The 13,140-nt window shown below is 42.9% G+C and overlaps 3 protein-coding genes across 4 annotated transcripts; 2 read left to right on the top strand and 1 right to left on the bottom strand.

The window, feature by feature from the left end:
• Positions 1–15: 15 nt before the first annotated feature.
• setd6 (SET domain containing 6, protein lysine methyltransferase) lies at positions 16–2,075 on the bottom strand. Its single transcript, XM_042704702.1, has one exon. It carries the CDS (start codon positions 1,857–1,859, stop codon positions 474–476), a length of 1,386 nt encoding a protein of 461 aa, XP_042560636.1. The 5' UTR covers positions 1,860–2,075; the 3' UTR covers positions 16–473.
• Positions 2,076–2,124: 49 nt separating this feature from the next.
• On the top strand, positions 2,125–4,408 carry npm3 (nucleophosmin/nucleoplasmin, 3). The gene is made up of 5 exons (XM_042704705.1): positions 2,125–2,313; positions 2,544–2,629; positions 2,819–2,938; positions 3,188–3,281; positions 3,654–4,408. The coding sequence occupies exons 1-5, from the start codon at positions 2,238–2,240 to the stop codon at positions 3,752–3,754; spliced, it is 477 nt and encodes a 158-aa protein (XP_042560639.1). The 5' UTR covers positions 2,125–2,237; the 3' UTR covers positions 3,755–4,408.
• An 81-nt stretch (positions 4,409–4,489) lies between these two features.
• LOC122129965 (ADP-ribosylation factor-like protein 3) lies at positions 4,490–10,162 on the top strand. 2 transcript variants are annotated; one of them, XM_042704704.1, is made up of 6 exons: positions 4,490–5,608; positions 6,352–6,495; positions 7,078–7,194; positions 7,736–7,786; positions 8,214–8,330; positions 8,921–10,162. In XM_042704704.1, exons 1-6 carry the CDS (start codon positions 5,606–5,608, stop codon positions 8,966–8,968), a joined length of 480 nt encoding a protein of 159 aa, XP_042560638.1. In that variant the 5' UTR covers positions 4,490–5,605; the 3' UTR covers positions 8,969–10,162. The 2 variants fall into 2 exon arrangements, with proteins under 2 accessions (XP_042560638.1, XP_042560637.1); XM_042704703.1 differs by having other exon boundaries at positions 8,145–8,330.
• The last annotated feature ends 2,978 nt before the right edge of the window (positions 10,163–13,140 follow it).

The following is a 13,140-nucleotide window of genomic DNA, read 5'->3' as shown; positions in this document are numbered from 1 at the left end:
TCATTTTCATGACTCTAATGTGAAAAACAATTTATTGAAAAAACAATGTTGTGTTCAACGTTAGTTGACAATCAACCAAATGGTCCCAGTACATTCCCATGTTTACTTTTTATTAGTCTTATTTAAGGATTCAGAAAATCAGATGCTGCCTTGCATAAATTATTTAGAAGCTTGCTGTTGTCAGTAAACGTAGATTAAGTAAATGGGCTAATAATTAATCAAACTCAGCTTGGAGACAGTGGTTTCATGGTAGCACTCAGTCCTTATCACATCTCATCATTTTAAGTTTTCAACACTCATTCTGGTACCATTTACAAGATGAAATAAGATATGTTCTTAAGGGCCTTAGATAGGAAAACTAACTTATCAACAGAAACATGTTAACTTGACAGACATTAAAGGTTCTAACTTATTTTACAGAAGCATGTTAAACCCTCTGGACATCTGTACTTGATGCATCTGTGTTGCATGTTTCAAGACGTTTTGGATGTACTGGCTCCTGACTGTGTGAGCTGCTGAAGTTGCTGCAGTATCTTCTTCTGGCCATAGCGCACCTGCAGCGCCCTTCTGCTCCGGCTGTCCAGCTTGGCCAGGACCTCCTGTTCCTCCAGAAGCTTACGGTCTGCCTCAACACCATCTTCGTAAGAATCCAGAGTAGCCCCAATTGCAGCGTGCAACAAGCGCCGCCAAGCAGGCGGCAGCACTGGCAGACCTTCGTAAGATAGGGCCTGTGCCATCTCGTCCTCGTCGTCCACCTCCTCCCACTCCCTGTCCTGAAACACCTCAAATTCCTCTTTCTCCATAGACAGGATCTTCAATGTTGTGTACATCTCAGTGTCTGTGAGGCAACCCTTTTTGCCAAAGATGAAAGCTCCTTGGTCTCCAACCATCTCCATGTCGCACAGCATGTTCCACTTCTCCGCGGCGAAGCGTTGCTCCTCCTCATTCTGGGCCAGCTGCAGTGCTACTTTTTGTACAGTAGTCATCTGGATGTCCGCTGTATCGTTGCTGTTCTCCTGATGTGGCTCCGTGAAACCATACATGTGAAGAAGCTGCCAGTTGGCCATCTCGCCATAGGTGTTAAAGATCTCCTCTCCTGCCTTGATGCTGCGTATGGCCACCATTTTCAGGTACTCAGGTGTATACTCCAGGTTAGCATTGTGATTGGACACATGATTCAGCATGTCAGCCATGGGAACCATCATTGGAGGGTTAGGATCTTTTTCATCCTCCTCTTCCTCCTCTAGAGGCTCCTGGAAACTGTATGCCATGACAAAGGCAACCAGGCTTTTGTAGAGGTCAAGTGTGTGCTTCTCGGGATCCCACAGATCTAAGTGTGACCGAATAAATGGTAGCACTATATCTGTGTATTCATTCTGAATGTTTGTCAGGTCTGTTTCCACTGCCTCGCGAATTCCTGTTCCCTTCAGCAATTTGTCTCTTTCCTCTTTCGACCAAAACATAGGGTGGTCCGGGGCCTTAAAGTTAGGCCAAAGGGACAAGTATGGTGTCCAGTGGGACTGTGGATAGGTGTATTCATACATAAGAGCCATGAGGAGGGGAACCCATCCAGATGTGTTCTCGAGAGTCACTTTACTCTCCTCGAGCACTGCTTTAATTTTAGAGTTCTGCTGGTTAAGTAGAACATTTCTGGGAATAGAAAAGAGAACTTCTCCTTCATCTATCTCCTGTTTGGCCAACATGCCATATTCTGCCACAGTACCTTCCTTGGAAAGGTAGACCTTGTTGCTCATGGTTAGTTCGACTTTGTGGCACCATTGTAAAAAGTTTTGTAGGGGTTCATCAACAATCTCCTCAGAATCTGCCGCTATCTTTGGTCTTTTAACGTTACTTGCCATTTCCTTCCACGAACTATTACAGAACTGACGTTTTCATTCGGGTTGGAATCAAGACAGAGAAAAACACAGAAGACCTACCTACACGTGGGTGTTAGCACTGCCAAAAATGTTTCACCAGGTATACTTTCAAAGTTATCCGAATGGGTTTGCAGACAAGTCAAAGCGATCTCCACGTTTTTATTTTTTCCATGAAACAAGTCGCTACATTGTAACGTCACCAACGCGTCTTCATCTAAACTGTGACGCTATTACTCCGCGACGCTTCGCATGCTCTTCAGTTTCTCACGGGGGCCATTTGTGTGTTGCCAGGTTTTTCGATATCTGCAATAGGACAAAATAATTTACATTTTGCTGCCGTATATATATATCGACTGAATTATGTCAATCATGGCTGACGACGCATCTGACGCTGGTAGCATCCCTGGCCAGTCCAGACTGGAAAGTTATCTCTTCAGTAAGATCCTTTCTCGAACCAAAGCATGCGTCAACAATTCACTTAACGCACACGTGGGAAACTCTGGGTCTTATTGTTATATAATATTTCCACTTTAAGTAATTATATGTATTAACTGATGTGACACTTTTCCAAATATTCTGGGATGGCTCAACGACACTTTGGATCGTGTCTTCAAATGTTTTTTCCTTCCTGAGCTCACAGTTGTGTATCCTTTTCCAACTTCATAGGTTGTGAATTGTCATCGGAAGTTCCGTTCTACACGTTTCAAGCAGACGAAGATGAGGATCTAGAACACTTTCTTGAGCTGCGAACGGTACGTTTATCGTTATAGACAGAATAGATATGAATAATGCCGTCCTTACATTTGTCCAGGGCACAAATTGTGCCAGTAACGCTGTAGTGGGAGGGTCCCCCCCCTTCTCATAGAACATGTAGTTCCTTTGATAATTCCAGCACATTTCTGATTTCGGGGCTTGCTGCACTCATTCTTTTACTATCGTAGGTTTGTGTCGGAGAGGGTGCCAAAGAAGAGTATAACGTAGTTGAGGTGACCGCGATGAATTATCAAGGAAAGAAAACCTCCGTACCTGTTGCATCTCTGCACATCTCCCGCCTACCTATGGTAATACTGTTGTGTACACCCGTTTGTAATTGTGCATCTGTGCTCTACATTTGGGTGCCCCTGTTTCTAGTATTTTTCTTCTACAAGTGTGCATCAGTATAAGCTCATATGTTTGCTTTACGATCTCATTATTGTAATGATGGGGTGACTTGACTATTATTTGAAGTGCGTTGAATAAATCTACATATGTAAGTAGTATTTTTTATTATTATTGTACAAAGGATGATTGCATGTTTGTGTTGTCTGCAGGTGAGCCTAGGTGGATTTGAACTCATGGCGCCGGTCACTCTTCGGTTGAAGTCTGGCACTGGTCCTGTGACTGTTAGTGGCATGCATCTTGTTGGTAAGGATTACATCTGACTGTTCTTAGAAAATTCTCTGTTGCTGACCTACATGTCCGCCGGCACAAAGAGCACATGGATGGATGGATGGATGGATGTTCTGAGGAAAGGGTGCAAAGCCTACTCTGGGTTTTGTACTGTTACCTTGCACTCATTGGCAAGTTCATTGACAAAGAGGTTCATGAAATGACATGTAAAATGGATTGGGGTAGTTTATTCACATACATTCACATTAAAATCCAAGCCAATTCAATTTCAGATTGCATGCACAAAATGTATTTGTCAACAAGTCCAGTTTGGTCAAAGACCATATAGCCTTTTGTGTTATTACTGAACACTATTATAAAGACCAACTAACTTTTTTTCTCCTTCAGCCTCTGAGAATGACGAAGAGTCAGACATGTCTGATGAAGAAGAGCTTGCGGAACTGGAACCCATCAAACCTGCGAAGAAGAAGCAGAAGCCATGCTGCTAAGCAGATATTCTCCATGTTAAATTAATCTTAGACTGGGTTTTTTTCCTATTGAGTATGTTTTATATTACACTCACTGTACACCACCAGCAGCATTTGAAAAGGGAGATGCATCAATGATAAATAGTGGATAGTTGTTAACAGTGAAGCCCCTTGTGACCCATCATTTTTATACAACTAGGTCCACATAGAAGAGGTCCTTCATAAAGTGTTTATGGTGTGTCTTCTGAATGAGGGAAACAACATATTGAAGAGGACTGTCTTATTTTAGTAGTTTAGTTACTTGCATGCAGTGTCAAATGAAAGTTGTATAATGGTTTTACAAGCAGCAGTGCTTTTACTTTTTTATTTTTACTTTACATGTACCCTTGATCTAATGCAGACCTCCTGTATAAGATACCTGAAATATCTCAATCAGACTCTCCTGTGAGCTCCAGCAGAGTTTCAGTTCTGAATTGATGTGTTGCCCAAGCAGTAACATCTTCATCCTGGCAGCTAGTTTCAAAGCTGGTGTCCGGTGCATGTTAAATATGTATTCCTGAGTAAGCTTTGGAACTCCAATACATGGGTTAGGTTTGCTACAGTTGACATTTTGTACATTTTGAAAATGTAAATAAAGTACCCTTTTTATTTACTATATGTAAAAAAAAAAACACACATCAAGCTGTCTTCTTTATTCGGTATTGATCAGGCTAATGAATACTTAACTGCTGGAACTGAAAATCTGACCGGAAAAAAGGTTGCCTAATGATTGAAATTCCACTTAGTTAGTGCACTTTGACAATTCATTATGCACATTTGGATGTTCACCTCTTCTGCCAATTAATTTATGCTGTTGATGAAAACTTATTGTGTTGTTATTTTGGTGATTGATATAATTTGGGATTTCATACCTGCCAAGAGAAATAACGAAGTTTCAGGCCTACCCTCCCCAGTTATACCACCTTCGTTTACATTCCAGAGTAGGACCACTAGGGTGTAGACATGAGACCAAATGACTAGACTTGTTTTCTCTACTCTGTCGATAAGTAGGCTTGCATGTCACATATGGGATTCTCTGCTCAGTTGCCGATAAGATGTAAACTACATTCGGTTCTGTTTTGGTGTTTGTCACGGGAGAAAACGACATTCCTGAAATAATGCCAAGTTATGAAAGTAACACGTTGAATGGCATGTTGCTTATATTTATGGGTCAATAACTTCCGTCAATTTAGTAAAAATAGTGCTAGTTTAGTTGATGGTGTAAACTAAGCTTTGTATAGGCTACGAAAACGTTTGTATCCGACTAGTTGGTGTGGAACGATGAAGAACCCCCAAGACCGAGGCCAGGTGTTAAAAAAGGGCGAGAAGTCTGCACAATTAGCAAAAACAGGACCTTTGTGGGAAAGTGTCACCTTCCAGTTTACTACAAATGCAGTGTTGAGTTTGAACAGATAGTTTACATTTTCCTACTCGACGAGTCTGTTCTTTCTTACAGATACACTGTAACACCTGCAAGTCACAGTCATTCAGTGGGCAGAAGAATTCTTTACTCTTCTCAGGCAAGGCCGTTCAAAATCATCTCAAGTTGTGATTCCCTGAACTTGAACACATTAGTGTAGGCCATTTTTGAGCGAGTAAGAGTGTAGTGGTGTGTTTGCTGTGTGACATATGGGTAATGTGTCAAATTAAATTTTGACACACCAGTAGCAGAAAGCCAGACCCCTCTTTAGGAAAAAAAAATACTGTGGGGCCATTCAGAAATGCTTTTTGAAACAAATCTCTGACGTCATCTAGCTCCCCCTAGTAACCCTTGGTGGCGTCTTCGAAGGTATCGCTAGCTAAGAGCTAACCAGCACTATCTGTGGCATCAGTATGGTGAGTTAGTGTTTTTGCAGTTTGTGGTGCATTTCCTTTTCTTTAATCAGCGACACGGAAATGGTGGATTTAGTTTGTTTGCCGATGCACACACTTCAAATGTAGCCTATTTAGGGGGCTGGTTAAAACAATGCATCCATTCAACTGCCTTGCTGTGGTGAAACGATATTCAGCGTACTTTATTAGGTAGATCACCACCACAGACCATGCCCATCACCTAGCGTCAAGGTGTCCCCAAACAGTTAACGTTACCTTAGAGAAGATGGGCAGTTAGCTTGTAACAATATAACTTGTTATTACCAACGATATAACGTTACCAGACAGCGAATCTATAAGTCGACATTCCAAACTCCAGGATCAGTGTCGGCTTTAGCATTACAGCTAAATTAATGTGACCTAGTGCTAATATTCTCTCTTATTGAAACAGGCACCCTAGCCAACTATCCATTGTGTTGACAATGTTAACGTTTGTTAAATTGTTTAACAAACACTAAACACCAATTTTCCAGCTAGCTACCTCGTACAGTCATTTTATGTAACTTTAATGCTGAAACTGGCACGCCCAATGTATGAGCTCGACTGGATTTCAGGCCAAACAATTAACTTTAAGTTCAGTTGGCTAACACTACATAAGAAATCTAAGTTACTGCTGACGTCTGATCAACATGATCATTTTATCAAGAAGTGTTCAACGAATGTCTGTTGTGAGAGGGATGTGACTGACTTGTCTTCATAATTTGTAGGGTCTGCTGTCCATTCTACGAAAATTAAAAAGTGCCCCGGAGGAGGAGGTGCGCATCCTGTTACTGGGGTTAGATAACGGAGGCAAAACCACTCTCCTCAAACACCTGGCGTCTGAGGACATTACCCACATAACCCCAACACAGGTGGTGTGAACACACACACATACTCACACACATAGATTATCCTCTCTACTCAGCTGGGTCCCAACCACATCCTGTCCTAGTCTATCACACATGCCCATTGTTTCACTGCACATGCATTATGTGGTTTGTGGCCATGGAACACATCAGAGGCCCCCTCTTTTCTGAAAAATGTTGGAAATACTTGCTGTGTCACCTCTGAGAAATGACCTTTTCCCCCCGCCTATTCAAACTAGTAAATTAACATGACAGTCAAAGCGGTAGTTTGTACAGGGCCAATGTAGGTGGATATTGAAATGTCAAAAGTGCCACAAAACTTCTTTTCAGAATAGTTAAGCCTTTGTGCTTGAGCAGAATTGATAGCTACATCTGAAACACCCTCTACTATCCCCACAATACATGGTCAGGCTTCTTACTCTATCACTGTCTGACAAATTCATGGAAATTCAGTGCCATTTTAGGGCTCAGGGGTGCAGCTATCCTTTACCCCCCCCCCCCCTCTCTTTCTGACATTACTGTTCTGGCACACATGTGAACATGCTAAGCAGACTCTTCTCTCATGCCGTGTGCTCTTGTTCCTGTCAGGGCTTCAACATCAAGTGTGTGCAGTCCAAGGGCTTCAAGCTGAATGTTTGGGACATCGGTGGCCAGCGTAAAATTAGGCCTTACTGGAGAAACTATTTTGAGAATACAGATGTGCTGGTGAGCACTGAATGTTTTAACCCACTCTTCAGCTAGAACATCTCACTTTGTACCTCAGTTGTCCTACTTTGTACCAGTTGCATCAACTCAGTTCCTGTCACAAAATAATAATTTCATGCTGTACAGTGTTCATGCAATAGGCAGCTATATACGTACCAACTAACCCATCTCGCACTCAGTTTAACAATCACAATCTGGCTGACTATGATGTGTGATGCAGACTGTTTTATTTCTTACAGAGTGCAAAATTAAAGCGTGAATGACCGTGTATTTACCAAAGAGCTGGTGTTAATAAGTTTCATGATGTGACGACCCTAATGTTCATTACTGGTTTTGGACATTACTTGCCGTTTGGATAATGTTTCTCCACCCCAAAAATATCTTAAAATTTTGTTGAGATTAAATGAATCAGACACAAGACGTTTTCATTTTTGGCAACTCTTTTTTTTTGGGGGACTCTAATGTCTCTTTGTTGTTATTAGACAGTTGGATCCCACATATTTGGAAATATCTGTTATAATTATAGTTGCTCTCATTGCAGATTTATGTAATAGACAGTGCAGACCGAAAAAGATTTGAAGAAACAGGAGAGGTATGGGTGCTGTTTTAAACACTTTCTATAGATTTTTAAGACACAGCTTCACCTCACATACTGGTAGGAGCGGTGCCCTATTTTGGACCCTTTAATCACACTGTGATCTCTGGAATTGAATTAAGTCATGCTGAATGACCACACACCTCAGCAATATTATTATCCACCTGAATTATAAATGTAAATTGATGTATGATTCTGTACGTGTCTTGAGTTGATGCGTGTATGGCATGCATGTGTATGATGTCTCATGATGTGTGTGTGTGTGTGTGTGTGTGTGTGTGTGTGTGTGTGTGTGTGTGTGTGTGTGTGTGTGTGTGTGTGTGTGTGTGTGTGTGTGTGTGTGCGTGTGTGTTAGGAGCTGGCGGAGCTTCTTGATGAAGAGAAGCTAAGCGGAGTCCCCGTCTTGATCTTTGCCAACAAACAGGACCTGCTGACAGCTGCTCCTGCCTCTGACATCGCCGAAGGCCTTAATCTGCACACCATCCGGGACCGCGTCTGGCAGATCCAGGCCTGCTCAGCGTTCACTGGAGAAGGGGTGCAGGTGAGAGATCCCTACCTACTCACCCCTGCTTATCTTAACTATCTGGTCAAAGTTAATAAAAAACAATTACAATCAGGGTATTTACTGTAGTTGTCTCAGAAATGACAACTTCTAGTTGTAATCAGTCATCAGTATCATTGGATGAACAGAGCTTTTTACCACAGCCCCTGTGACACAATAGTTCTTATGACAGTTCAGGTGCATTTTTAGATGGGGACAGCAAAAACTATTTAGAGAGAAGGTTCAGCTGAACTTTGGAATAATCAAACACTTTAGCTTTCTTATTGAGGGCTGTTAAATTGTACTGTGTTATTCAAGACAGTGTGTCTAGGAAGTCTTTGTGTGTCAGTGACGGTCGTTGTGGTTAGAAGACTGTTTGTACTTCTGCCTCTCTTCTGGGAAGTTAAGTATTAGAGGAGCTGCTGAGAAAAGCAGAGAGGGATTGACCCAAGAGATCTGGTTTCCTGACCACTGGTGTCTAGTCCTGCAGAACGAGTGCTTGTGTCAGATGTGAACCTTCTCATTTACACAATGAAGAGTGTGTCATTTTGGGAAGTCATTTCTGGGTTTTTGCGTCTCCTTTTTTGCAGGATGGCATGAACTGGGTTTGCAAGAACGTCACTGCCAAGAAGAAGTAGTGACAGACAGTTTCCTGCGTACCGTTCAAGGAATGTTTTACACACACACACACACACACACACACACACACACACACACACACACACACACACACTAAACAAACAATAGGAGAACTCTGTGAGGATCTCCATGTGAACAGCTGCAGCTGATCCCAGCTGATGGAATATGACCTGTGCTGGTGCAGCAGCTGTGGACGCCCAGGGAAGAGGAAGTCAGCAGCTGCCCGACCCCTCCTGCACCCCACCCCCTCTCTGCCCTTCACCCTGCTTGCACCCGCAACACCCCACCCCACCCCATGCATCTCTACCCCAACCCCAGATGGGCAACTGGGAATGTCAGAAATACTTTTGCTTCAAAACCCCCGGCTAGCTCCTCAGTGTTGTCCCACACCCTGTTGTCTGTTTCAATCGGATGTCAGACTGAGCCTTTCTGTGCAGAGCGCTCTCTTTAGCTCTGTCTCTCTCCCTCCATCTCTCTCTCAGTTTCGATCACCACCTCTGACGCTTTAGAGCCGTCTCTGCCTTTTATCTCTCATTTTGATATTATCGGCCTCAAACGCAGTGCTGTGGTTCTCAGTGTTACTGTGTACTCTTTTGAGTATCATAAAACTGCTGTGGAGTGGTGTGTCTATTACGTGTGGGTATGATGACTTGAGTGTGTGTGTGGGACTGTAGCAACATTGTCATCGCCATGCCCACAAGAACAAAGTGACATTTCAGCACTTTCTGCAGACATCAGCATATGAGTATGTGTGTGTGTGTAGGGGGGAGCTCTGTTTAATTTATTTAGTTTGTTCAAAAACATTGAATTCCACTTTCAATTTTGAATAGTTTTTTTATTTTAAGAAATACATGTAGAGATTCCTCACACTCCCATAGAGACACACTGGCATACACTCCCATAGAGACACACTGGCATACACTCCCATAGAGACACACTGGCATACACTCCCATAGAGACACACTGGCATACACTCCCATACAGACACACTGGCATACACTCCCATACAGACACACTGGCATACACACCCATACAGTGCAGCCCTGCAGGGCCAGCATTCACCGCCACACTGCGCTTCAGCTGAGATGAAGCCTCTGTTCGTGTCTGCAGCAGCCTTCAAGTCCCACCTCCCTCTCTCTCTCTCTCTCCCTCTCTCTCTTTCTCTCTCTCTCTCTTTCTCTCTTCCTCCCTCTCTCTCTTCCGCCCTCTCTCTTTCTTTCTCTCTCTCTCTCTCTCTCTCTCTCCCTCTCTCTCTCTCTCTCTCTCTCTCTCTTCCTCCCTTCCCCCAGGGATTCAGAGAGAGGAGTTAATGACTGACAGATACCGTAGTAACAGGTTGAGCAAGCTACTTACTTAGCGTGGCTGTATTTCCTTTGTAAAGTTCAGTTAATGCCATGTGTGAACGTGTGCTTGCATGCATGTGTGCATAGTGCTTTGTGCATGTATGCATTCTGTAGTCACCTTACATGTTAACATTCATCAGACGTCGACCATTCAGGCAGTGTCAAATTTTGAGCACCAGTCTTGTACCTTTTAGGTGAAGTCTAAAATAAGAGTGTTTTCATGTTGATGTTTTTCCAGTCCAAATGTGGCTTCTGTTGAGTATTATGGTTTATTGTTGTGTGTGTGTGATTATTATTATAATTTTTTTGAAAAACAAAGAAAAGACAAGTATTTTATATGAATTGACATGTGATCAGTAAGAAAGAGTAGAGGTATGGTTGCGGATGCTTCCTGCTATAATAAAATGTCCAACAGCAGCAGTAGCAGCTCTGGGCACATGCTCTGTGCAAGATTCGGCAGCCTGGTCCTTCTTGTTTTATTTAAAGCGGATCATATTAGAACCCACAATTCGAGCCGAGCTGTATTCTGCTGTACACCTGTTATGCCCCCTTCCTCCTGTGGAAATAATCCACATTCTTTTTTTCTCTTCAGTCGTTTCCCTTGCAGAGGACTGGATATTCAGCCAATCAGATAGTTTTAGAGTAAGCATTGGGTTGGATAAGGCCATATTGCTGCGTATTATCAGTTGACAATTACACAGCATTTAGTTCCAGCTTTGTCATTTGATAGGACGACCACACGACAGACACAGACGATTGTTTAAGCACAATTTTAGGATGGATGAATATGAACAAGTGCCTGCATTTAAACAGAGGGGGAAAAAGACAGATTATATTTGATAAATACACATCTTTGGCTGTTTTCTCGTTTGGGTGATAGTATAAAATAGTAAGCCAACATTTAACGATACAATAAAAGCCTCAGAGGTTTTTTTGTTGTTTTTTTTCAAAGCCAACTTGAGCTGTGAAGCAAATCCACAGGGACCAATTTGCTCCTACAGTGACACCAGACTCAAGTCTAGTCCAGTCTGTTTACTCCCAATTCTCTACTTATTAACGCATGCTAATGAGTGCTCTCTCTGCCTGCATTGCATTTGACCATCTCCTCCAGCTCCATCCCCACCACGAGTAGCTGATCAATGGCCTCAGTAGGACGAAAGAACCAGGAGATGGTTGTAGCAGGAAAAGCATACTCACATACTTACATACACACACACACACACAAGCTCAGATGCCAGTGCTAATTTTGAATCGACATCAAACCTGACGTAACTATGGCAACCTCTTAAGACGTCCCATTATCCTGTCCAGGCCTGCTGTTTTTAGAGAGTTATTGAAGTGCCACTGAAATGGACAAAGGCTTTTACTGTGGTGATTCCCTGTATATTGCTTTCTTTTATTCAATCTCCTTTTTTAAATAAATATTGTTTATATTACCTCGTATTAAACAGTGAGAGGATGAGCCATACATTGGTGTTGATTTGCGTTGTAGTGTACATAGGTAGATAAATGGAATGGATAGGTGACTAGGTGCTTCAAATTTGCACAAATACATAATATATTACAAATATATTACTCTGGAGCAGTTGCCTAGCAGCTTTTTGCACATTGATTTGAGACTTCTATATTTGATTTTACATGAAGCTTACCAGTTGAAGGGATGGCACATGCTAATTGCATGGTGCGGACTGTTTATGGATCCATGATCGTTTGTGTGTTTGCACACTAGACCAACATATAAGTGCTTTTAGGGAAGTGGGTGGGTGGGTGGTGGTGGGGGAGGGAGTGAAATGGTTAAAGGCGTGGCCCATTAGTTTTAAATGCATGACGAGTATAAATAGGGATATGATTTCTAATAGAAGGAGAAGGAGAACTGAAAATGAGGACAGGTAAAAAACGTAGTGTGGCTCCACCCTCCACTCACATTAACCAATCAAAAAACAGCATGTGAGTGTCAGCAGGCAAATAGAAAAAGTGCAGTGTGCTGAAAGAATGAGCAAATATTAAACATTCTGAGATGGGATCTGGCTCATTGTCACGGAAGCTTTTGGAACCTGTCTTTACATTTCTACAGTTTAAACACTGATATCTTTTACAAAAACAAAAGGCTCTTCAGGGGTGTTTCTCTGGCTTTATGAAGAATTTGCTTTGTTAACCGATCAGGAAACTCCCAAAGAAGCTTCCTACTTGTCACTCATTTGACACGTAAATCACACGTTGGGAGCGGGTGAACTCCTGCTCTCGGCACGTCTGGCGGAAGTTAGCGAGTACGGCAACATTGCTTACAGCGGCTGTAAGGAATTTATGTTTGTGATTTACATAACAGCAAAGAAAGAGGGCTAGCATGCTGCCAAGATCCTATCATCCGCTCCCTCATGTAGGCTTTTAGTGATATTCTCGATCGGGCACTTAGCATACTCACCATAATAAAGAGCTCAAAGGACGCCTGGAGACCAAAGCCATGAGGAAAAGATAGAGAGATGGGAGGGGGGGTCACAACATCTTGTAGTGCCACCTGCCTGTCATGCTGCTTGCTCAGCCATTTAAGGAGCGTTTCAGCCTCATTAGTGAGGCAGTGAGGCGGGCGCAGGCCCAGGTATAGGTGCCTCCTCACAGCAGAGGGGGGAGGGGGAGGTGGGCAGGGAAGAGGTTAGAGGGGGGACAGGAGGCGCCGTCTTTGAACCATGAAGGACACCCATAACCCCGCCCATCCCCCATCGAAACCCCTTGTGAAGATGGAGGAGACAGTTAAGATTACCAGGATGGTGTGAGCAGCGCTCTAAGAGGCTAGGTGAGAAGGGTTGAGTGATGGAGGTCTGAGGGTAAAC

The sequence above is a fragment of the Clupea harengus genome, unplaced genomic scaffold, assembly GCF_900700415.2.
Source record: "Clupea harengus unplaced genomic scaffold, Ch_v2.0.2, whole genome shotgun sequence".
In the NCBI taxonomy this organism is placed as follows: Eukaryota; Metazoa; Chordata; class Actinopteri; order Clupeiformes; family Clupeidae; genus Clupea; species Clupea harengus.
Note: the sequence above shows the minus strand (reverse complement) of the source record. Positions and strands in the feature narration are given on the sequence as shown.

Bases quoted from the DNA above. Each gene is read 5' to 3' on its own strand.
- setd6 (XM_042704702.1), bottom strand. From the start codon at position 1,859: ATGGCAAGTAACGTTAAAAGACCAAAGATAGCGGCAGATTCTGAGGAG.
- npm3 (XM_042704705.1), top strand. From the start codon at position 2,238: ATGTCAATCATGGCTGACGACGCATCTGACGCTGGTAGCATCCCTGGC. The intron at 2,630-2,818 runs GTACGTTTATCG...TTACTATCGTAG, and splicing joins ACTTTCTTGAGCTGCGAACG to GTTTGTGTCGGAGAGGGTGC. The intron at 3,282-3,653 runs GTAAGGATTACA...TTTCTCCTTCAG, and splicing joins TAGTGGCATGCATCTTGTTG to CCTCTGAGAATGACGAAGAG.
- LOC122129965 (XM_042704703.1), top strand. The intron at 7,787-8,144 runs GTATGGGTGCTG...CGTGTGTGTTAG, and splicing joins GATTTGAAGAAACAGGAGAG to GAGCTGGCGGAGCTTCTTGA. The intron at 8,331-8,920 runs GTGAGAGATCCC...CCTTTTTTGCAG, and splicing joins TCACTGGAGAAGGGGTGCAG to GATGGCATGAACTGGGTTTG.